The sequence below is a fragment of the Boleophthalmus pectinirostris genome, unplaced genomic scaffold (assembly GCF_026225935.1).
Source record: "Boleophthalmus pectinirostris isolate CB_2022bp ecotype Guang Dong unplaced genomic scaffold, ASM2622593v1 HiC_scaffold_15, whole genome shotgun sequence".
Lineage (NCBI taxonomy): Eukaryota > Metazoa > Chordata > Actinopteri > Gobiiformes > Gobiidae > Boleophthalmus > Boleophthalmus pectinirostris.
The window spans coordinates 2,343,125-2,366,064 of record NW_026571070.1 but is presented as its reverse complement, the minus strand read 5'-3'; the positions used below and the strand labels follow the sequence as shown (position 1 = coordinate 2,366,064).

The 22,940-nt window shown below is 43.1% G+C and overlaps 1 protein-coding gene across 1 annotated transcript in view; it reads left to right on the top strand.

Moving 5' to 3' along the window:
• Positions 1-20,945, top strand: part of LOC110162704 (E3 ubiquitin-protein ligase RNF31-like) — a 38,862-nt gene extending 17,917 nt beyond the window's left edge. The window contains 13 exon segments of the mRNA XM_055150775.1: positions 1,375-1,557; positions 5,905-6,111; positions 6,379-6,552; positions 8,112-8,210; positions 8,292-8,381; positions 13,083-13,172; positions 13,174-13,198; positions 14,526-14,638; positions 15,821-15,934; positions 17,053-17,101; positions 18,875-18,968; positions 19,757-19,922; positions 20,466-20,945. Coding sequence (XP_055006750.1) covers positions 1,375-1,557; positions 5,905-6,111; positions 6,379-6,552; positions 8,112-8,210; positions 8,292-8,381; positions 13,083-13,172; positions 13,174-13,198; positions 14,526-14,638; positions 15,821-15,934; positions 17,053-17,101; positions 18,875-18,968; positions 19,757-19,922; positions 20,466-20,513 — 1,452 coding nt within the window. The 3' untranslated portion in view covers positions 20,514-20,945.
• The last annotated feature ends 1,995 nt before the right edge of the window (positions 20,946-22,940 follow it).

Below are 22,940 nucleotides of genomic sequence, written 5' to 3'. Positions count from 1 at the left end.
CTCTCACCTTTTTGTTCAAAATCAAACACCTAAATACCTCCTGAAAATTACTTGTTTAAATCCATTTTGTTTTTTTTCTTGAGTTTTCAGACCACTTTAAAATGTTTTGTCTGTGTTTGTTGACTTGAACTTTGCGTCGCCACAGTAACTGCACCATCAGTGCGACGTCACCGTTAAGTGTCCATAAATGCCCCATTATTTAATTGTATTACTCTTCTAAACTGATAACACTGACCCCTTATCCGGACCTATTTTACTGTTTTGGACGCCCTAAGTCAATATTTCACAACTTAAGACCTTTGAGAGGAGGAGGGAGGAGGAGGGAATTATGCGTGTTATACAAACCGAGATACTGTAGGAGATTGTGGCACAATATTACCTGCTTGGACGAGGTTGTAAAGGATTGAGAGTTAATATACATATATCAGATGAAGCTTTAAATGAACGGCTGCAGGAGCAAATTTGGAACCAGGCTCTTTATTTTGAATAGGATTTTTATGACGGACAAAATAGCAAAAAAGAAAACAGGATCATTAATACGAACATTTTAAGACCAAAATGACGAGGCTCACAGCGGCAGGTACAGAGAGAGGAGCCACAATATTCTAATGTAGGTCAATGGGAGCCAGAGTCAGAGAGTCAGAAGGAGGCAGAAGAGCCACATGTAAACTTCATGTTTGGAACCAAGCCCCGGGGTTTTAAAATCATTCAAGTCAAAGGGCCGAGCTCAATGTCTCATGATTCCAGATTTGCCTTTAGCCCGGCGAGGTTCTTCCGGTGGCTGTGGGGCCGACCGAGCATGTGCAGTAGTGTCTTTTTCCCTGCGGGCACACGTGAACGCACGGAGCTGTCTCATGTATCACATAATTGCTTTGACCAATCAGAGCTAGAGGAGCAGAGTGGAGATTATAAAGCGTTTTTTTTTTTTAGACAACTGAAGGATTTTGAGCTTAGAAAAAGTTTATGATCTGAAAAAATAGGTAAAAATCTCCACAAAATCCGACATTTTTGAAAGTTGTAGGTCCCTGTCAGACAAACACGAGACGCTTGTGATTACATTGCCTCTGTGAGAAAAATCCTCTCTCAGCCCAGGGGATTTTTTCGGTTGAAGATCCAGTGAGAGTCATTACGAAAACTAGAGGCAGCTACAAACAACAACACCCTCCAGTTATTTTAATAGATCCATGTTTGGACGTTATTTATGTCCATTTATGCAGTCTATGATATCATTTCAGGAATTAAAAACAGAAATCAGTTTGTGTTAAAATAAAGATCAGATTCTAACTTGTTTATCTGGAGTAACAAAGCTCCAGTTTGCCTCTCCCCTCTTGAAAGTCTCTGACATGGTGTGAAGAGCTGTGTTCTTGTTTTCAGATGAGGGAGCTTCGGTCTATGGGTTTCAGAGACGTGCGTAAGTGCGAGGAGGCGCTGCGTCTGAGTGGAGGAGAGCTGAGGGGAGCTCTGTCTCTGCTGCAGCGCCCCCTCCTGGAGCCGTACCACCAGCGCATCTGGACCCAGAGCGAGCCGCCCATCGACCCCAAGGACCCAGACAAACAGGTGAGCACCGGGACGTTCGAATCCAGAAGGTCCTGAACTGGAACATAGAGTTTAGATCCAACCACAGCTGCTAATTTATCTCACACGTCTCTAAAATGTGGAAACCATCTCCTCAAATTCTTGTAACATTCAGAACAAAATATATAACTTTTACCTTTTACCTGAAATAAGTACCGTATTTTCTGGACTATAAGTCGCTCCGGAGTATAAGTTGCAGCCAAAAAATGTGTAATGAAGAAGAAAAAAAACATATATAAGTTGCACTTTTTGGCAGATATTTTGTGTGTAAAGTGAAGTTGTAGTAAAAAACAACAGAAGAGAGAACAAACTGTTAACGTCACATATGAATGTGTATATTCGTTCATTTGTTTTTCAATATAAAACCAAAAATAAGAAAACGAAAAAAAACAGTTTTCTTCATTATTGTCTCCAAAACCAAAATGAAAAAAACGGATAACGATTCGTTTTTTCAGTTTTCGATTTTGTGTTTAAATGAAGAATGGAAAAAACGGATAACGGCCGTTTCCCGTTCAAAACTTCCGTGACTGCGATGCCGAACTTTTGACCGCGTACGGACTGAACCGGACTGAGACCGAGACCAGAGCGGGACTGAGACCGAGACCAGACCGGGACCAGAGCTTTGACTCCGAGCCTCCACGGGGTCCAAGCCTCAGCTTTGAGCTCCGGCCCTGCAGTGGGCTCTGAGCCTCCGTCTGGTCCCGGTCTGGTCCTGGTCTTGTCTGGTCTCAGGCCCGCTCTGGTCCCAGTCCCAGTCTCAGTAGCGCTCTGGTCCCGGTCTGGTGACCTGTCCATTTGAACCAAAGCTCTTAGTTGATTCATTTTCGTTGGTGTGAATGCGTTAGTCGGAGCTTTGCACCACCTTGGAAAGCCGCGTTCTTGAGCGCGGAGGACCAGAAGCTCTGTAGAACTGATTCAGAACACAGGAGACTGAAAGACTAACGAGACACATTGAACGAATGATACACAGATTCATATGAACAGTTCTTGAGATAAAGTATAACATAAACAACAGAACAGAACAAGTTTAACAAACTCTCCATCTCACTCCAAATCACTAAATCCATTCAATTCTTCATCCTCGGTGTCACTTCTGAACAACTCGGCCTCGACCTCCAAATGTAAACGGAGCGCCGCTGCTGTCGGTAAATTGTGTAAAATCTTAATCACTGTTTACAGTTTAGAGACGTCATTGCCACTTATAGTTTTAATAAAGCACAGTGTGTAACTTTCTGGAGGTGGCATGTCCAGATTTCTGAATATTCTCCATGGAGGTTTTATGCCAAGAACATTTCTATAAAAACAAGGAGAAGGTCAGAGGTTTGTGGTGGTGCGAGCCCGCTCACCGTACAGACTGGGATCTGTCCACACTCACGTCACAAACCCGGAACACGTTTGGAAAAATGCGGATGACGACTTCCTTTACGTTCTGTTGGTGAAAGTAACTCTGACAAAATCTGTTAGAATTATTCGGGTCTTTCTGAATCTCGACAGGATGGTTTTGGTGTCACTAAAGTCCAGACTTTGTCCATCCATCCAGTGATTTCAGGAAAGTTTCATGGTTCATCCTCCCGGTGTCACAAGTTTCTCTCTCACTCCAAACTTTCTTTCTGCTGCTCGATTTCCATTTTCAGCTGCAGATTTCACGACTTGCAGTTTGTAATCTGCAGAATCTGATTTTGTTTTCCAGGGGGCGTTTGTGTTCAGTCTTCTCAGTCGTCTTTGGTGCGATCGACTGACATGATACAGACAGGACAGAGGCTCTTTCTGCAGGAGACATGCGCAGTAGAGCCAAGTGACAGTGGTGCAGGAGGAACAGGAGCAGCAGATCCTCACACACAAGACTAGAACCTCTCCACACTTCACTCAAACATTTTAATATAGAATTCACACTGAAGGAAACACCCAAACCATGAAAAAAGTGACACTTATAGTCCAAAAAATACGGTAGTTTATTTCAGACAACACTGCAGAATCTCTACAGTTTAAAAACAGGTGCAGACAGGTCACAATCCTCAGGTGCAGATTTGTTGACCTGGTTTATAGTTCGTATCTCTGTAGTTACTCCACATGAAAGAAAAAAACTGGCACAAAGTTCATTGTCTTGCTGAACTCTGCCTGAGTTTTGTGACCCGCCTCCAGCTGTGTTTAGACTGTAGAGATTCTGCAGCGTCGTGACGTCGTGTGAACACAAAGAATTATCACCGGTCTGACGAGTTGTGCGAGGTTTGCGTTCATTTTAAAGATTTTTTTTTAAACCAAACAAAGCCTCGTGACCTACTTTTTGGCTGTTCGGTAGTAAAGTCATTAGTGGTTAAAGGTCCAGTGTTACGTAAAACGGACTCTTGTGAGCTTTTCGTCATGTTTGATCTCAAAAACATACACGGAGTTGTGTTTTGTTTCATTCACATATACAGTATTTGAGTAACCTGCGTGGAGTTGGCTCCCATTAAACACAAAACTACACAAAAACTATGTCAATCATTTGTGCTGCTTTAGATTTAGAAATATTTACGACTCTTTTACAGGTCAAATTGGGGTCAGGAAACTTCAAAATGCTCTAAAACGACACAAAACGGGGTCAGTTGTTTGTGCTTCGTTTGTGCTGTTTGGTGCTGCCAAAAGTTTAGTTTGTGCGATTTTGGTTCTATATAGATATTCACAGTTTAGTTTTCGGCCAATGACGTCGTCCAGCCCCTCAAAATGTGAAACAGCCTCAAAACAGACAGAAAATTATATGAAACGTTTGTATTTCGTCTGTGCTGTTTTGTGCTGTGACTGTTTTCATTTGTGCGAGTTTATTTCTAAAATTATGAACAAACGAAAACAGTCACAGCACGAAACAGCACAAATGAAATACAAACGTTTCGCATAATTTTCTGTCTGTTTTGAGGCTGTTTAACATTTTGAGGAGCTGGATGACGTCATCTATCCTCATTCATCAGACGGTTTCTATGAAGTGAAACCTCACAGCATTAGGATTCGTTCGCTCGACAGTAGGCGGGGACTTTTTTAATTTAACCGATCGCTGCTGTTTGGTCGTGACGTATGTAATGCGCCAAATCCTGTAGGAAGAAGAACAATAACGTCTTTCCCCTTGATAAAATTCACCAAACATTCTCTTTGTTCCGGCTTTAAATCCTCGAGCTCGGGAATCGTTGCCAACACAGAATGTCTGTCTTTTCGCTGATTGTCTGGTGCCTGAACTCGCACTTCCGGGGTTCTTGTAAACCATCTAGTGTATTCTGATTCCTGATCTAGTCGCTGGAGAGAAATCAAATTGAGCAGAGGCACTAGGTGGTGGCAGCCTGGTCAGACGTCATCGGCCCAAAATAAAACAGCTAATATCTTAAGAACCATAATTGCACAAACAATTAGCAATTTGACCTATAAAAGAATCATTAATATCTCAAAAACTAAAGCAGCACAAACAAAACTTTGTCAGAATCAGAATTTATTCGTCTTTTCAGAATAAAAAATACACAGAAATGAAATGCTGCACTCAGGTCCAGGTCAACAGCAGGATAGATAATAATAAGAATAAACTGTTAAAATATTGTATGTCAAAAAAACAGCCCCCACCTGCCCCTGTTTTCTAAAGTGCGTTCCAAGTCAGTGCTGTTTTGTAAGGTGCATTAGTGTCTGGGTTTTCTGACAGAATTGATCTGTCTCACGGCATCCGGATAAAAACTGTTCTGTAGTCTGGTGGTCCTGGCCTGTAGGTGGCGCAAGCTTCTGCCTGATGGGAGAGCTGTAAAAAGTCCATGTGCTGGAGGGTGGAGTCAGGGCTTTTGTCCTGCACCTGCTGATGTAAATGTCTTCAATTCAGGGCAGACTACAGCCGCAGATGCGCCCCGCAGCTCTAACTTCCCTCTGCAGAGCTTTCCTCTCTCCCATGGTGCTGCATAAAACAGCACAAACAGTTGACATAGTTTTGTGTAGGTTTGCGCAGGTATTTGACCAAGATTTAATTATTAGTCTGTCTACATCTCCAAAAAGCTCTAAATGCTCTGTTCCAGCTTGTGATTCCAAGTGAACATCTCCTTTTACCTTTAGTTCAGGAGAGATTAGCAGTTCCTGAAATTATCCAAATGATTCTAGGGAAGGTGTGTGGACTTTAGAAACACAGTGGAGCACTTCCTGTACTACCACATGACATCATAGACAAAACAGTTTTAAGATAACCCTAGAGAAAATGCAAAATGGATTAAAGCAGCACATTTTCAGGAGCCTGTGATCAGTCCGGGCGTTCGTGGTCCTGTTTAGGAGTTTGTCATTCTCGCCCTTTTTGCCTCGGTCTTTTCCTGAATCGTGTTTCTCTCTCCCCAGAGGACCTGCCGTCGTCTCCTGGCGCTGTACGATCTGCCCAGCTGGGGGCGCTGCGAGCTGGTGCTGTCTCTGCTGCAGGAGCCGGACGTCAACTACAACCTGGAGGACGTGATTCAGGCGGTGAAAGACTCGCCGGACCGAGAGTTCATCAAACGTCTGCTCCAGAACGAGTGCGGGGTCTGCTACAGCAACTTCCCCCTCAGCAAGGTGCGGGAGGGCATCTGACGCACATCTGACACACGGGGAGGGCATCTGACGCACATCTGACACACGGGGAGGGCATCTGACGCACATCTGACACACGGGGAGGGCATCTGACGCACATCTGACACACGGGGAGGGCATCTGACGCACATCTGACACACGGGGAGGGCATCTGACGCACATCTGACACACGGGGAGGGCATCTGGAGGGCATCTGACGCACATCTGACACACGGGGAGGGCATCTGACATGTTTCTGTGCCGTTTCAGATGCGCTCTCTGACCTCGTGCCAGTGCTCTCTGTGTCTGGAGTGTTTTCAGAAACACTTCACCATCTCAGTGACGGAGAAACACATCAGAGACATGGTGTGTCCAGTGTGTGACGAGCCCGACATCAACGACCCCGACCAGCTCGACAACTACTTCTCCACTCTGGACATACAGGTACCGGCACATCTGCATAAACACTAGAGGTGTAACGTTGCAGAAATCACGGTTCAGTACGTACCTCGGTTTTGAGGTCACGATTCGATTCATTTTCGGTACAGTAAAGGAACAAAATCATTTTCTTGTTGTTTATTTGTGTTTTTATTAAACCAGCAATTTGTTTTAACATTATACAAACAGGAAAATAAAATAAATGCAAAACTATTCTCAAATAAGCAAGAAATGTATGAAAAATATTACAAAAAATAAAAAATAAATTCCTCGTAAACAGTAAACAAAATTTTTTAAAAGTAAAGTGCAGCATTAACAGTTCCAGCATGAACTTTTACTCAATCTTGAGAGATTTTGTGCTGGCGACAGGCGAGAGTGAGGAGAGTGAGGACCGTGGCATGACAACCGTAGTTTTGTGAGTATTCAGGTGGTTCAGATGGATGTAGCCAAGACGGGGGGGGTTGTTGTCAAGGCGGGAGCTGCTCAAACTATAAATCACTGCAGGAAACACTGCCCCAATCACGGACGAATTCCTTGTGAATATTAAAGAGCCGAGCCTCCGTGGAGCTGCACGTGTAGTGGAGGAATTTAAACACACACAAACTGTGCGAATTCACTCGTGCACAGCCCTGCACCGAACCAAACGTCCTGTACAGAAACGATTCAGCACGAAAACATGAACCGTGACACTCCTAATAAACACACCGACAGGTACCAGCACGTCTGTATAAACACTGTTGTAGATTTTCTAATAATAATAAATAATAATGCATCAGTTTTATACAGCGCTTTTTTGGACACTCAAATACACTTTACAGAGCGTTATTCATTCACTCCAGACCAGGTGATAGTAAACTACTATTGTAGCCACAGCTGCCCTGGGGCAGACTGATGGAAACGAGGCTGCCAATCAGCACCGTTGGCCCCTTCAACCACCACCATCACTCACTCACACAACACTTTCATACTAGGCAATGTGTGTGAAGTGTCTTGCCTAAGGACACAACGACTGGTTCCTCCTGTGGCTCCTGATTTTCCCAGTGGAAAGATCTGAGATCTGAGGGGATCAGGCTTTGACAAGTCGGTATGACCACATACTAGACTGAAAACAGTAAAAACTGGAAAAAGTTGTCTCACAAGTTGAATCAGAGAGTCTGATGTATTAAAGTATTGTGCAGACAGTTACAAAGCTGACTCTGTCCCTCACAGTCTCACCCTAATCTAAAGTGGAGTGATGCATACAGGGTTTTTATAAACCACAAGGAGTCATAAACATAGACATAAGATAAACACAGGATGAGGTAATCCTGCAGGATAAGGCCTGATCCATCCTGAGTGAAGACAAACATAAATCTTGATCAACAATCAGCAATAAACATGTCAAAAACCGGTTCTGGAGTGATACAAGTGACAGATTGACAGTAGGAACGACAGGAATGACACAGGTTCTGGTTGACTTCAACCCCAGAGTGACAGACAGAGCAGGTTGTGGGTTAGACTCCCGGTGTGACCGTGGCAGAGTGGTTAGCCTGTCTCCCCTCAAGTGCTCGTTTTGTGTTTTGCAGTTGAGGACCTGTCTGACCACTGAAGTCTACGACCTGTTCCACACAAAGCTGACGGAGCACACGCTGATGAAGGACCCCAAGTTCCTCTGGTGCTGCCATGTAAGTGTTTATCTCACCAAACAAGCAGCATGTGTGTCAGATGCCCTCCCACCCTGCCCCTTTAACCCTCTGTTCCTCCAGTGCACGTCCGGCTTCATCAACGACGTGGATCAGCTCAAAGTCACCTGTCCCTCCTGCCACAAGAGCTTCTGCTGCAAATGCAAGAAACCGGTGAGTGTCCAGACGTCACACTTGAACGTTAATATTCCCCGAGCACAAGAAGCTTCACTTTTGTATGAACACGAGCAGCAGAGGGCGCAAGGAACCACAGTGAGGCAGTTTAAATCAGGTTAAAAAACAATAGGCAAGTTTGAGCTGACGTCATTGTTATTATAAGCCCGCGTTGCTGCTGGGAAATATTTTGGTTGGAGGCAAGAAACACGGTAGCGTCAAACACAGTGCGTAACCTCGTGTATTTCTCCCCGATAATGGTAAATTCCTGCTGCATTATCGGATGCACAAATAGAAGCACGGAAGAAGGAAAATGTCTTTTTCGTATTCCAAGTGAAAATAACCACTAACGGTGAAAAAAGGTTTTCAAACATCCGCAGAGCAAACGTAGAAGATCCTAACAAACCGTGGACTCCAACAAGTTCAACAACACATCGAGACTCTTGGAGGTTTTCATCTTTTCTGCTGTGAATGGCCCAGGAGTTTCCACCAAGTCATAGTGGATATCGCCCAAGTGAATATTTGTCCAGGTAGTTGAAGATTCTGACCAGAAATGTGGTTTGGTCCAGGCTCTGTCGGGGTTGAAAAGGGTGATTTGTCGTCCGTCGATGCTTATGACCAATTTCTGGTCAAATGGTCTTGGGTCCTCTGCCGTTAGAGTGGATAAATAACCGGGATCAATAACCTTTACGTGCTTTCTCGCTCCGTCTGTCATGTTGAATTAGTGTTTCTTGCCGCCGACCAAAATAATTCCCAGCATGCAACACGCGCTTTTGTCAACAATGAAACTCGCTTATAGTTAGTACCAGCTGATGAAGCCTATGAAACATCGACTAAAGCAAAAAAAAAAAACATACAAAAAAAAACATGTGCCCTGACCAGTGTATCATAAAAGTAATAGGTTGCTGTAATGTTTGCTGTAACGCAGTAATGTGGCGTTACAGGGAAAATATTTTAATATTTTACTTGTCATCATGCGCGTCACAATGCTTTTTTAACCTGGATTGAATTGGTGTGTTTTTCGTTTTTCTTCATACAAATTCGCTAAAATCACCGCGATATCAGCTGCAGTGAAACATCATCGTGACGGTTCCGAGTCCGAGAGCATCGGGTGACTGTGGACGAAAGGACCGGTGCTGAACTCCATGTTGCACGAAACTAAACGCAGCCGTCGTCCGATCACGCTTTGAGGACGCTCTGCTCCACAGGCTTGGGGTTCTATCAGGGGCGGTCCAAGTTTTCAAGTCCTAGTCCAAGCTTAGTCTTGGTTTAGACCTGATTTAGACCTGGCAGACAGGGTTTCCGCAAAGCACGATCGGGCGTCAGCTGCGGTTATCCCCGTGGAGCGTGGAGTTCTGCGTTGGTCCTTTCGCTCGCGGTCACCTGACGGTCTACACGGGTGCATCTCCGGCGTTTCACCGCTGCTGATATCGTGGTGATTTTAGCAAATTTGTATGAAGAAAAAAACACCACTTCAATCCAAGTTAAAAATGCATTGTAACGAGCGATACTCACATTTGTACTGAGTAAAATATTAACATTTTTCCCCTGTAACGCCACATTACTGCGTTCCAGCAGAAAGTAACACATTACAGTTCAGTACAGTAATTCATTACTTTTATAATACATTATTCCCAACACTGTATATAAATGAGATATATTTGTATTACTGTATTTTTCGGACTGTAAGTCGCTTCAGCGTATAAGTCGCACCAGCCAAAAAATGCAGAATGAAGAAGAAAAAAAACTAAATATGTCGCACTGGACTGTAAGTTGCATATTTTGAGTTGTATAAGTTGTATTTTATAGAATCAGAGATCAAAAACAGACATTTTCAACAATTTAAACTGTCGACTTTGGCTTGGAAGTCTGTTCGCAGTTTTTGGGACATTGTTGTCTCGCTCTGTCATTTATATTCATCGTCTTGGCAAATACTCAGGCGTGGAGGAGACATAACTGCATCGTTAACAAGCCTCTCCCGGCAGCACGTTGTTCAAGCGCCCCTTTGTGAACTTGTTCCTCTGGCTGTGACCGTCCAGCTTTTAGTCCGTGATTTGCTTTTTTTGTTTTCTTCATTGCAATTCAAGAATCCTCCACTTTTCACCAGTCCCTCACAAGTTTCTCTCTCACTCCAAACTTTCTTTCTGCTGCTCAATTAACATTTTCAGCTGCAGATTTCACGATTTACAGTTTGTAATCTGCAGAATATGATTTTCTTTTTGGGGGCATTTGCGTTCAGTCTTTCTCAGTCGTGTTTATACAGGGTAGCTGCAGGGTCTTAAAGGGTCTTAAGTATCATGTTCCTAAATTAAGGCCTTAAAAAGTCTTAAAATTCTGTTGCCGAAGTCTTATTTTTTTCACAGTGGTCTTAAATTTCATTAGCCTATTTTTTTGTTTACTCAGCCGGGCTGCAGTGTGATGTTAAATGGAGGGAGGGGGAAAAAAAATAACTACATGAAATTACGTAATGTGAATGAACGTCTAATTTTAGTATGTGCAAACAATACTTTGGCTTCTGGCGCAGACGGGAAAGAGTAAACAATGAGTAGAGTGGAGGAAGACGCTGAATGGATCATGGAGAAGTGTCGGTTTAATCCACAGTGGCTTTTAGATTCTGGATAAAGTACCGGTTGTTTGTTGGTCTTCATTAGAATTGGATCTGGTGTTTTTCTCCACATAATGGGTGCGATGTTGGTCTTAATTTTCATGTAAATGGACTTAAAAAGGTCTTAAAAAGTCTTAAATTTGAGGTAGTTAAACCTGGGAGCACCCTTTTTATAAGTTGATGTTTAAATTGCACATTTTCAGTGCAATTTTCAGGTACAGGAGTCACACATGCATCACGAATTTTCGAACTTCCGGTCATCACACAATTCATACTGGGAAGGATTTTCCAAAAAAATGAGCATCAAATCTCCATGTTTGTTTTCCCAGTGGGATGTGTCTGTTGTTAAAGTCGATCTTTTCAAGTCTTTTGAGCCATATCACTTTTGTTTCTGGTTCTGATATTGTCATATTTTAGTCTTGGGATTCAGACATCGTAATTGTGTGGTTGTTGGATCCTAACAGCGGAAAACAACTCGAGAAATGTGTTTGCGAACTCCATAAATGCAAAAGTGAATCAGATGGGTGTGACTCAAACCTCCGTTCAAACTGTTTCTCTTCCCAACGGAATTGAAAAATAGTGAAAGGTGAAGGTGATGGGCAGGATTGATCCACAGGAAGAACCAAAAAGGAAACTTTGTCTGACTAAGAAATCATCCTGAGTTTACAGAGAACATTTTGTATGTGGAGCAACGACAAAACAAAATCCTGATCTCTCGCTCAACCTCAGTTACAAATTTAAAAAGTCAACGCCAAAGTGAAAGGAACCAACTGTTCACCAAGAAACACCTTCCACTGCAAAGAGACCAAGACGTGATGTTTCTGTAAAACCACAAGAACAAGAAAGTGCAGCTCAGTCTGTTTGTCTTCTGCACCTCTCCATTAACAAACGGGATTTTGTTTTTGTCAGGTTTAAGCCCACCTAAACATTGTAAAAATAAGAAGAAAGAAAGACGAGATTAATATCGTTTTCTCATGAGGAGGGCGGACAGAGAGTGCATTTACTGTTACAGTCTCTACCCGCTCTGATGCACTCTCTGCGTCTCCTCTTTTTATTGTCATAAGAGGGTCCCTAGTTACAATGGATGTTTCTCTAAAGGGGAGGGGTTGAAAACAGCGAAAAACTGTAGAAACACCAGACATGATTTCATTGTGCAAATATGTATATCAGCAGCAGGTGTCCGATAAGGTGCAGCATCTTTGTAGCATCTTTAGGAACAGCACTTCCCCTCTTTTCCGCCAGTCTTGAGAGCTGTCCTCTTTCCCAGCAAAGAGCTGAATAAGTCATTGTTTTAGCGGTGTGCAGAGTGGGTGACAGGTCACTGCATAGTTATAAAGCACAAACATTATTCACACAAAAACAATAACATAGAAAATATGGGATAACATATACAATAATTCTAACAGTTTTGTTGTCGCTCCACATAAAAAATGTTCTCTACAAACTCGGGATGATTTCTTAGTCAGACAAATGTTTCCTTTTTGGTTCTTCCTGTGGATCAATCCTGCCCATCGCCTTCACCTTTCACTATTTTTCAAATCCGTTGGGAAGAGAAACAGTTTGAATGGAGGTTTGAGTCACACACATCTGATTCACTTTTGCATTTATAAAGTTCACAAACAAATTTCTCGATCCGTTTTCTGCTGTTAGGATCCAACAACCACACAATTACGATGTCCGAATCCCAAAACTAAAATATGACAATATCAGAACCAGAAACAAAAGTGATATGGTTCAAAAGACTTGAAAAGATCGACTTTGACAATAGACACATCCCACTGGGAAAACAAACATGGAGGTTTGTTACTCACTTTTTCGGAAAATCCTTCTCAGTTTGCATCGCGCGATGACCGGAAGTCCAAAATTCGTCATGCATCTGTAGGAGCCGCAGATACTGTCAAAACCATGAAAACCAAAACCCAAACCATGAAAAAAAGTGCAATTATAGTCCGAAAAAAATACAGTAATTATGCCTTTTTTGACACTAGCCTCTTGCTCTTTTTGCTTTTTATTTTGAATGTTTTATGACCATTTCTATGTTTGCTGTGTCTGTTTTTATCTGACGTTGTGATGAAATGTTTGCGTCCTCGTGTCAGTGGGAGCCGCAGCACCAGGACGTCACCTGTGAACAGTTCCAGCAGTGGAAGAGAGACAACGACCCCGAGTACCAGAAGCAGGGCCTGGCCTGGATACCTGAGGGACAACGGGATCAGTCAGTACCTCTTAATGTTCACTACACCACCTGGACTCACATGGGACGAGAAAAGGGGCAGAGAAATATCTAAAACTGAGAAGAGATCTGTATTTCACGTTTAAAAAATCAAGTTTGGAGTGAACATTTTAAACATGACGAGTATGTGTGCTATCTCATGCATTTCAGAGCAGAGGTTTAGCAGCTTTTACACAGAATAAGAGACACAGGGAGGGCATCTGACACACAGGCAGTGTTGGGGAGTAACGGATTACATGTACCGGCGTTATGTAATCAGAGTATAAATTATGAGTAACTGTATTCAGTTACAGTTACTGTTTCAGTGAGTGGTAATTGGATTACAGTTACTTTGTTGAAATAAATGGATTACACAGCGGGATTTTCCTGTTTTCACATTTTGGGCTAAACCAGGACTAAAACCAGGTCGAAAACAGGACTAAACCAGTTCTAATCCAGGTCTAAACCAGGACTAAACCAGGTCTAAACCAGGACTAAAACAGGTCTAAACCAGGACTAAAACCAGGTCTAAACCAGGTCTAAACCAAGTCTAAACCAAGTCTAAACCAGGACTAAAACCAGGTCTAAACCAGGTCTAAACCAGGACTAAAACCAGGTCTAAACCAGGACTAAAACCAGGTCTAAACCAAGTCTAAACCAAGTCTAAACCAAGTCTAAACCAGGACTAAACCAGGTCTAAACCAGGTCTAAACCAGGTCTAAATCAGGTCTAAACCAGGACTAAAACCAGGTCTAAACCAGGTCTAAACCAGGTCTAAACCAGGACTAAAACCAGGACTAAAACCAGGTCTAAACCAGGACTAAAACCAGGTCTAAACCAAGTCTAAACCAAGTCTAAACCAGGACTAAACCAGGGACTAAACCAGGGCCAATTTGAAGACAACAAACAAGAATTTTCAGGATGTGGTTGGTACATTCCTGTAGTTTTAAAAAACATGACAATATCAAGTAATCCAAAGTATTCAGATTACGTTACTCACTTTTAAGTAATTTAATGGATTCCATTACAAACTACATTTTGGGGTATGTAATCTGTAATCTGTAGGGGATTACATTTTAAAAGTAAACTTCCCAACACTGCACACAGGGAAGGCATTTACTAATAGTTGTATCTAATTTGGCATATTTTATAAAACAATAAAAGAAAAATACATTATTAAAATCTCCGAACGTTACTTTTTCACTCTTCAGTTTCTTGATGTTTTTTTCATATTTCCTACTTTATTTATTTTATTGGGTAATTTTGATACTTTTTTTTTGTTTGTTTGTTTTGTTTATAAAATGCTCAAAATTTGGATTCTGTTTTTCAGCGTGTCCAAACTGCCGGTTCCAGTACGCTCTGACCAAAGGCGGCTGCATACACTTCACCTGCTCCCAGTGTCGCTACGAGTTCTGCAGCGGCTGCAACAACCCCTTCCACAAGGTCTGCTCCTGTCTGCTCCTGTCTGCTCCTGTCTGCTCCTGTCTGCTCCTGTCTGCTCCTGTCTGCTCCTGTCTGCTCTCTGTCTGCTCCTGTCTGCTCCTGTCTGCTCCTTTCTGCTCCTTTCTGCTCCTGTCTGCTCCTGTCTGCCCCTGTCTGCTCCTGTCTGCTCCTGTCTGTCTCCCTGTCTGCTCCTGTCTGCCTCCTGTCTGCTCCTGTCTGCTCCTGTCTGCTCCTGTCTGCTCCTTTGTTTCTGTTTCAGTTTTTAATGTTTATCAGAAAATAATTACCCAGGATTCTGTTTTGAGTGTCATCTTCGGAATATCGAGACATTCGAGACAACATCTTAGATTTTGGGACTGTCCCAAAATTTTTTTGGAACGTCTGGTGACCCTAGTGTGCTCCTCTCTGCTCCTCTCTGCTCCTGTCTGCTCCTGTCTGCTTCTGTCTGCTCCTGTCTGCTTCTGTCTGCTTCTGTCTGCTCTCTGTCTGCTCTCTGGTTCTGCTCTGTTCTGTTCTGTTCTGCTTCTGCTCCTCTGTCTGCTCCTCTGGTTCTGTTCCTGTCTGCTCCTCTGGTTCTGCTCCTCTGGTTCTGCTCCTCTGGTTCTGCTCCTCTGGTTCTGCTCCTCTGGTTCTGCTCCTGTCTGCTCCTCTGTTCTGCTCCTCTGGTTCTGTTCTCTCCTCTGTCTGCTCCTCTGTTCTGTTCTGCTTCTGCTCCTCTGTTCTGTTCTCTCCTCTGCTCCTCTGTTCTGCTCCTCTGGTTCTGCTCCTCTGGTTCTGCTCCTCTGGTTCTGCTCCTCTGTCTGTCTCCTCTGTTCTGCTCCTCTGGTTCTGCTCCTGTCTGCTCCTCTGGTTCTGTTCTCCTGGTTCTGCTCCGTCTCCTCTGGTACTGTTCCCGTCTCCTCTCCTTATCTCTTATGATGATTATTTATGTTTTGTGATTTTAATGTATTTCTTATTCTGTAAAACACTTTGAAGGACTTTATATACGAACTGTGCTGGACAAATAAACTCGCCTTGCCCTTCTCTCGCTTCTGCTCCTGTCTGCTCCTGTCTCCTCTCCTTATCTCTGCTCCTGTCTGCTCCTGTCTCCTCTCCTTATCTCTGCTCTTACATAAACCGCCACATACCTCCCGTACGTACATGTGCTGAAGTTCCCGTGTGTGTGTTCTTTTTTTTTCGCAGACGGCCTGTAGAACCGCAGTGTGTAACTTGAACGGGCTCCACGCTCACCACCCGCGGGACTGTCTCTTCTACCTCCGAGACTGGGACCCGCCGCGACTCCAGGAACTGCTCAAGGTCCACACACGGGTTTAAAGCGCCCAGTTTGTGTTGCAATCTCGTTTCCTCATCACAAATGGACCCGAAGTTGTGTTTATTTCAATGAACAGGGCCCAGGAGAGATCGCTAGATTGCGCAAATATGCACGGATGACTGTAAACCCTCCTCTGGCACGTTTTTGATGAGGGAACAACTTTATAACATGGCGGAAAGCTAAAAATTTATGAATTCTACAACAGTAAAACCTCATATTTGCCACGTTTACATGAGAGCTTCAATTCCAGATAAAAATAATTTAATTCCGAATAAAAGTTAGCTTCAAAAAGACCATGTAAACACTCCTAAGGAAAATGATTATTCAGAATTAAACAGAATTCCAAAGTAAGTGGGTGGTTTATTCCAATTTTAAAGCCGATGTACCATATTTTTTGGACTATTAGTCGAACCAGCCAAAAAATGCGTAATGAAGAAGACAAAAAACATATATAAGTCGCACACGGACTGATCAAACGGCAAGTGAAGAAGAAGAACTACAACGTGAAAAGCAAAGGAACGGAGAAGTTGGAAACGTAAGTAAAAGTAATTTATTGTTTTATCATTATTCGTTTCACGTTGTAGTTCTTCTTCACTTGCCGCTTGATCGGTCCATTGGAAAATAGAGTCCCGCGGTCATTTCCGTTGTGGCTTTTTTTTGGTTTATTGTGGCTTTTTGTTGTGTTGTCGCATTTGTATTTGTTGCGGCGTTTGCGTTTGTTGTGACCCCTCTCGGTTTGTGTCCGTGGAGTAACGACAAACCGACACGACAGAGAAGCCAGGAGCAGCCGAAGTGTGTGTTTTCTTCCAGTCGTCGTAAATCCGTTGGTGTCTCTGTCCAAATCAGAACCTTCCCCCACCCCCAGACGCTCAGACACATTAAATAAAGATGATAAAACTCGACGGATAACATTTAATTCTGAACTATTTCATTCAGGACAATTAATTCGGAATTAAAAACATCATGTAAACGTGGCCATTGTGACATTTACATTAATCACAGTAAATACAGAAAAGGTTCCACCCCGTCTGAGCGCCCAGGACCTGAGCCCAGGACCTGAGCCCAGCCTTTTGTCAACATCTCTTCTGTTTTATTCCCTCAGAGGAGCAATGTGGCGTTCAACACTGAGCCGTCTGCCGAAACTCCAGCCGGTAAATCTGCTTCTGTGTTGTGAAAATGTTCGACGCTTTTATACTTCACCGTGTATTTAACAAACCACAAACCACAAACCACAGTCCAGAACCTGTGTGTTTCTGTCCGACATAACTCACAAACAGCAGAGCGTGTGGGTTTGGGGTTTGTAACTTTCTGGTTGAGGGTCTGTCACCTGCTCGTTTCTATGCAGACTGTATGTCATGGCTTTGTCTGGAATGTTCCGCAGTGTGACATTAAACAGCTCCACCGTACGTTTATTCAATTACAGGTGGTTTTATTGCTCAAGCATCCCTAGAAAGGTTTAATGCCACACTGCGAAACATTCCAGACGAAGAAATAGTGTCTCCGTGGAGATAAGCGTTTGACCCTCAGCTAGAAAAGTTACACACATCATCTCTGACGTCTCTGTCTCTGTGATGTCTCTCTGTCTCTGTGATGTCTCTGATGTCTCTGTGATGTCTCTGTCTCTGTGATGTCTCTGTGATGTCTCTGTCTCTGTGATGTCTCTGTGTCTCTGATGTCTCTGTCTCTGTGATGTCTCTGTGATGTCTCTGTGATGTCTCTGTGATGTCTCTGTGATGTCTCTGTGATGTCTCTGTCTCTGTGATGTCTCTGTGAATGTCTCTGTGATGTCTCTGTGATGTCTCTGTCTCTGTGATGTCTCTGTCTCTGTGATGTCTCTGTCTCTGTGATGTCTCTGTCTCTGTGATGTCTCTGTGATGTCTCTGTCTCTCTGATGTCTCTGATGTCTCTGTCTCTGTGATGTCTCTGTGATGTCTCTGTGATGTCTCTGTGATGTCTCTGTGGTGTCTCTGTGATGTCTCTGTGATGTCTCTGATGTCTCTGTGATGTCTCTGTCTCTGTGATGTCTCTGTGATGTCTCTGATGTCTCTGTCTCTCTGACGTCTGTGTCTCTGTGGTGTCTCTGTCTCTCTGACGTCTCTGTGATGTCTCTGTGATGTCTCTGATGTCTCTGTCTCTCTGACGTCTGTGTCTCTGTGACGTCTCTGTCTCTCTGACGTCTCTGTGATGTCTCTGTGACGTCTCTGTCTCTGTGATGTCTCTGTGATGTCTCTGTGACGTCTCTGTCTCTGTGATGTCTCTGTGACGTCTGTCTGTGATGTCTCTGTGATGTCTCTCTGTGATGTCTCTGTGATGTCTCTGATGTCTCTGTGATGTCTCTGATGTCTCTGATGTCTCTGTCTCTGTGATGTCTCTGTGACGTCTCTGTCTCTGTGATGTCTCTGATGTCTCTGTGACGTCTCTGTCTCTGTGATGTCTCTGTCTCTCTGACGTCTCTGTGATGTCTCTGTGATGTCTCTGTCTCTGTGATGTCTCTGTGATGTCTCTGTCTCTGACTGTCTCTGTGATGTCTCTGTGATGTCTCTGTGATGTCTCTGTGATGTCTCTGTGATGTCTCTGTCTCTGATGTCTCTGTGATGTCTCTGTCTCTGTGATGTCTCTGTCTCTGTGATGTCTCTGTGATGTCTCTGATGTCTCTGTGAGTGTCTCTGTGATGTCTCTGTGTGTCTCTGTGATGTCTCTGTGATGTCTCTGTCTGTCTCTGTGATGTCTCTGTGATGTCTCTGTCTCTGTGATGTCTCTGTGATGTCTCTGTCTCTGTGATGTCTGTGATGTCTCTGTCTCTGTGATGTCTCTGATGTCTCTGTGATGTCTCTGTGACGTCTCTGTCTCTGTGACGTCTCTGTCTCTGTGATGTCTCTGATGTCTCTGATGTCTCTGACGTCTCTGTCTCTGTGGTGTCTCAGCTCTGTGTGGAGTGATGGAGCAGAAGGACAGTGGACAGCAGCAGGACCTGCCCTGTGGAGGAGAGACCAGACCGGGCCAGGCCGGCCTCTGCGAGTGAGTCTGTAGACCTGAGTTAGACCTGAGTTAGACCTGAGTTTAGACCTGAGCTAGACCTGAGTTTAGACCTGATTTAGACCTGATTTAGTCTTGGGTTACACTGGGTTTTTCCTTTTTCAGTTTTGGTTTTAAATTGGCTTTACATTGGGTTTAGACCTGGGTTTAGTCCAGGTTTAGGTCTGGTTTAGACCTGTCCATAGTCCTGGTTTAGACCTGGTTTAGTCTTGGTTATACTGGGTTTATTCCTGTTTGAGATTGGGTTTACATGTGGTTTATTGTACCTAGGTTTAGAACGGGTTTGGACTGGGTTTAGACTGGTCCATAGTCCTGGTTTTAGACCTGGTTTAGTCTTGGGTTCAGACCTGATTTAGACTTGTCTTAGACGTGGTTTAGGTCTGACCATAGTCCTGGATTAGACCCAGTTTAGTCTCGGGTTATACTGGGTTTATTCCTGTTTCAGATTGGGTTTTAGACCTGATTTAGACGTGATTTTGACCTGGGTGTAGAACGGGTTTGGTTGGGTTTAGACCTGGTTTCAGATTGGGTTTAGACTGGGTTTAGTCCTGTCCATAGTCCTGGTTTAGTCCGTGTTTAGACCACAGTAAAGACGCCGTTTAAACCCTGATTGAACCTCAGAGCTCCACAGTCTGTTTGAACTGGACTCTGGTCTGAACTGGACTCTGGTCTGAACTGGACTCTGGTCTGAACTGGACTCTGGTCTGAACTGGAGTCTGGTCCTGGTCTTAAACGGCGGTGTGACTCGTGCTGCCCCCTGTGTGTCGTAGGAAGCATTACCGCGAGTACCTGGTGAGCCTGATAAACGTTCACTCTCTGGACCCGGCGGTTCTGTACCAGCCTCAGGAGCTGGTCTTGGCCTGTCAGAGGTACCAGGTCCCAACGCAGAAGATGGACAACGAGAACGAAAACAACTACAACGCCAGGCTGCTCAAGGTATCTGATCGAGACCTGATGTAGACCGGGGTTTTTGACCTGCTTTAGATCTCGTTTAGTCCTGGTTTAGTCCTGGTTTGGTCACAGTGCAGAGGATGGACAACGCTCAAGGTGTCTGAGCTAGACTGGGTTTAGACCGAGTTTAGACCTGGTTTAGTGCTGGTTCATTCTTGGTTCAGTCCTGGTTCAGTTCTGCTTTAGTCCTGGTTCACTTCCAGCTCAGTCCCGGTTTAGTCCTGCTTTAGTTCTAGTCTAATCCAGGTTTAGTCTTGGTTTCAGTCCTGGTTTAGTCCTGGTTTTAGTCTTGCTTTAGTTCATGTTTAATCCTGGTTAAGTCCCAGTTCAGTCCTGGTTTAGTCCTGGTGACAGTCCTGGTTTTAGTCTTGCTTTAGTTCTAGTTTAATCCTGGTTTAGTCTTGGTTTCAGTCTTGCTTTAGTCCCAGTTCAGTCCTGGTTTAGTCTTGGCTCAGCCCCGGCTCAGTCTTGGCTCAGTCCTGGTTTAGTCCTGGTTCAGTCCCGGTTCATACTTTTCTCTTTTTGCAGAAACTGATGGAGGTTCCTCTTGGAGACAAAGTTCCCAGGAACCAGTGACGTCCACAGACCCACAGACCTACAGACCTACAGACCTGCTGACCCATGGACCCTCTGACCCTCTGACCCTCTGACCCACAGAAGAGTCTCTTTATGAAATATGAAGTAAAAACATGTTTTTAAGTTTGGTTCTTTTGCAATTCAGAGGAACAGACAGATGCAAAATACAGTATTTTCTCACTATATTTTAGTACTTAATCTTGGTTTCAGTCCTGGTTTAGTCTTGGTTTAGTCCTGGTTTAGTCTTGGTTTTAGTCCTGCTTTAGTCCTGGTTTCGACCACAATGGTGGAAAAGGTTTTAAAATAATTGTTTATTAGATCCATGTTTGTGAAATGTTCATAAAGTTGAACCTTCAAATAAAATTGATTTGCACAAATGTCGCTTTTGTATTGAATCAGAATGATTTTTGAGAATAAAAGTCTCAAATTGAACCTGGTCAGTGTTTCCTCTCATTCTGTCTTTAGTTTATTGAGACGTTGGTTTCTGTGGTGACACTAAGGAAAGAGTCTCTGAGTTAAAGGAGAGTCATTGATTTTACAGATCAGCAGCGCTCACGTGGACTTTGTGAGTTCGACTCTGACTAGAATTATAGTTTAGGGGCAAAACTCAAGAAATGTTCAGAAAATATTACCAATACAATATAGTCATTTACTTGTGTTAAGTAAACAATTGGTCTGAAGGTTTGTAAATTCTTGTCCATTTCAGTGACCCATATCTGGAAATAACATCATTGTATATTTATTGACCAAGTTAAACAGAAGCATTTAATGATCAAATATGCAAATGAGTGTCGGACGTTCTAAACTGGAGTCTAGAAATCTGAGATTAGACACAACTTTAAGGTTTATCATTTTCATTCATTCAGTTGTTTGAGACGGGTACAACAAAAATTTAAAAACAATACCAAAACCAGGGAAATGTACATGAACATTTTTGGGACCTTTTGGGACCTTTTCAATTTTATTTATTTGTATTTTTTATTTTATTTTGATAAAGTCTCCATATGGTCCCGTTGGGTCCAATGAAGGTTCGAGTTTCTCAGGATGTCGGTTCTGAAGAATCAAACGCGATGAAACAGACGAAGGCCACGTGATCGAAACAATACTTCCACATTTCAGTGTCTGCGCTGGTCACGATTAAGGTCAATCAATCAATAAAACTACTGGCTGCAAAAATGCTAATATTTTAATTTGGAAAAATATGAAAGCTTCGTTTTCAATCAGATCAGCTACAGGAAATTTGATAAAAACTTGTGAACTCTGGCACAACTTTAAGAAGGAGAACTGGGTGTATTGTTCCCCTTTTGTTCAACTCCGGGTCTCAGTTCAGTTTATCTGAGTTACAGTGTAGGTTTGTTGTAAACGATCTTTAATCCTTCTAAGTTATTTTGGAAGGAAATGTCTCTAATCTATACTGAGCTTTGTGAGCAGCTGCGTTCAAAGTGATGAAATTAGCATCAACAAGTCTCGGTCTCGCCTCAGTCTCGGCCTTTAAAATCTCTGTCCTGTCTCAGTCTCTGCCCTTTAAAAGTTTCGATCTTGTCTCGGTTTCGTCTCGGCCTCAATCTTTAAAAGTCTCGGTTTTGTTTCGGGCTCAACCCTGAGAGGTCTTGGTCCTGTCTCAGTCTCGACCTTTGAAAGTCTCCGTCTTGCAAATATTTAAATTTGGAAAAATATGAAAGCTTCGTTTTCAATCAGATCGGCTACAGGAAATTTGATAAAAACTCGTGAAGAGTCTGGCACAACTTTAGGAAGGAGAACTGGGTACATTGTCTCCCTTTTGTTCAACTCCGGGTCTCAGTTCAGTTTATCTGTGTTACGAAGTAGGTTTGTTGTAAACGATCTTTAATCCTTGTAAGTTATTTTGTACAGGGAATGTCTCTTATCCACGCTGAGGACGAGAGGTCAGTGAGCAGCTGCATTTAAAGTGATGAAATCAACATCTGCTAAAGAACAGTGGCCCCTTTGCTGTGGATCTTATCACTTGGTAACTTATCGACCAGCTTCAAGGAGAAGTGCTGCAAGTGTTACGCTACAGTCAGAGGCAACTACTGGACCCTACATTTCTGCAAATTTCTCTGATCTGGCCAAGATTTTAAAACTTATATCAGGTGATTCATCTTATTTTCAGATTTATTATCGACTCACTGGTTCTGAACTGTTGTACAATCTTAAAAAGTGTCACTGATGACTCAACTCATCAGAAAATCTTAAATAAATAATAATAATAAATGTTTAAAAGAAGCTACAATCCTTTTACCAGGACTTATATCTAAAATTTAGCATCTTTGAATTTATTATCAGGACATTCATACTCATCATAAACTTGTTCTAAGTTTGTTTATCGAGAATTTAGCAGAATTTAAAGAATTTTATTTAGAATTTGGCATCTGAGAATTTATTATCAGGCCATGAACACTGATCATA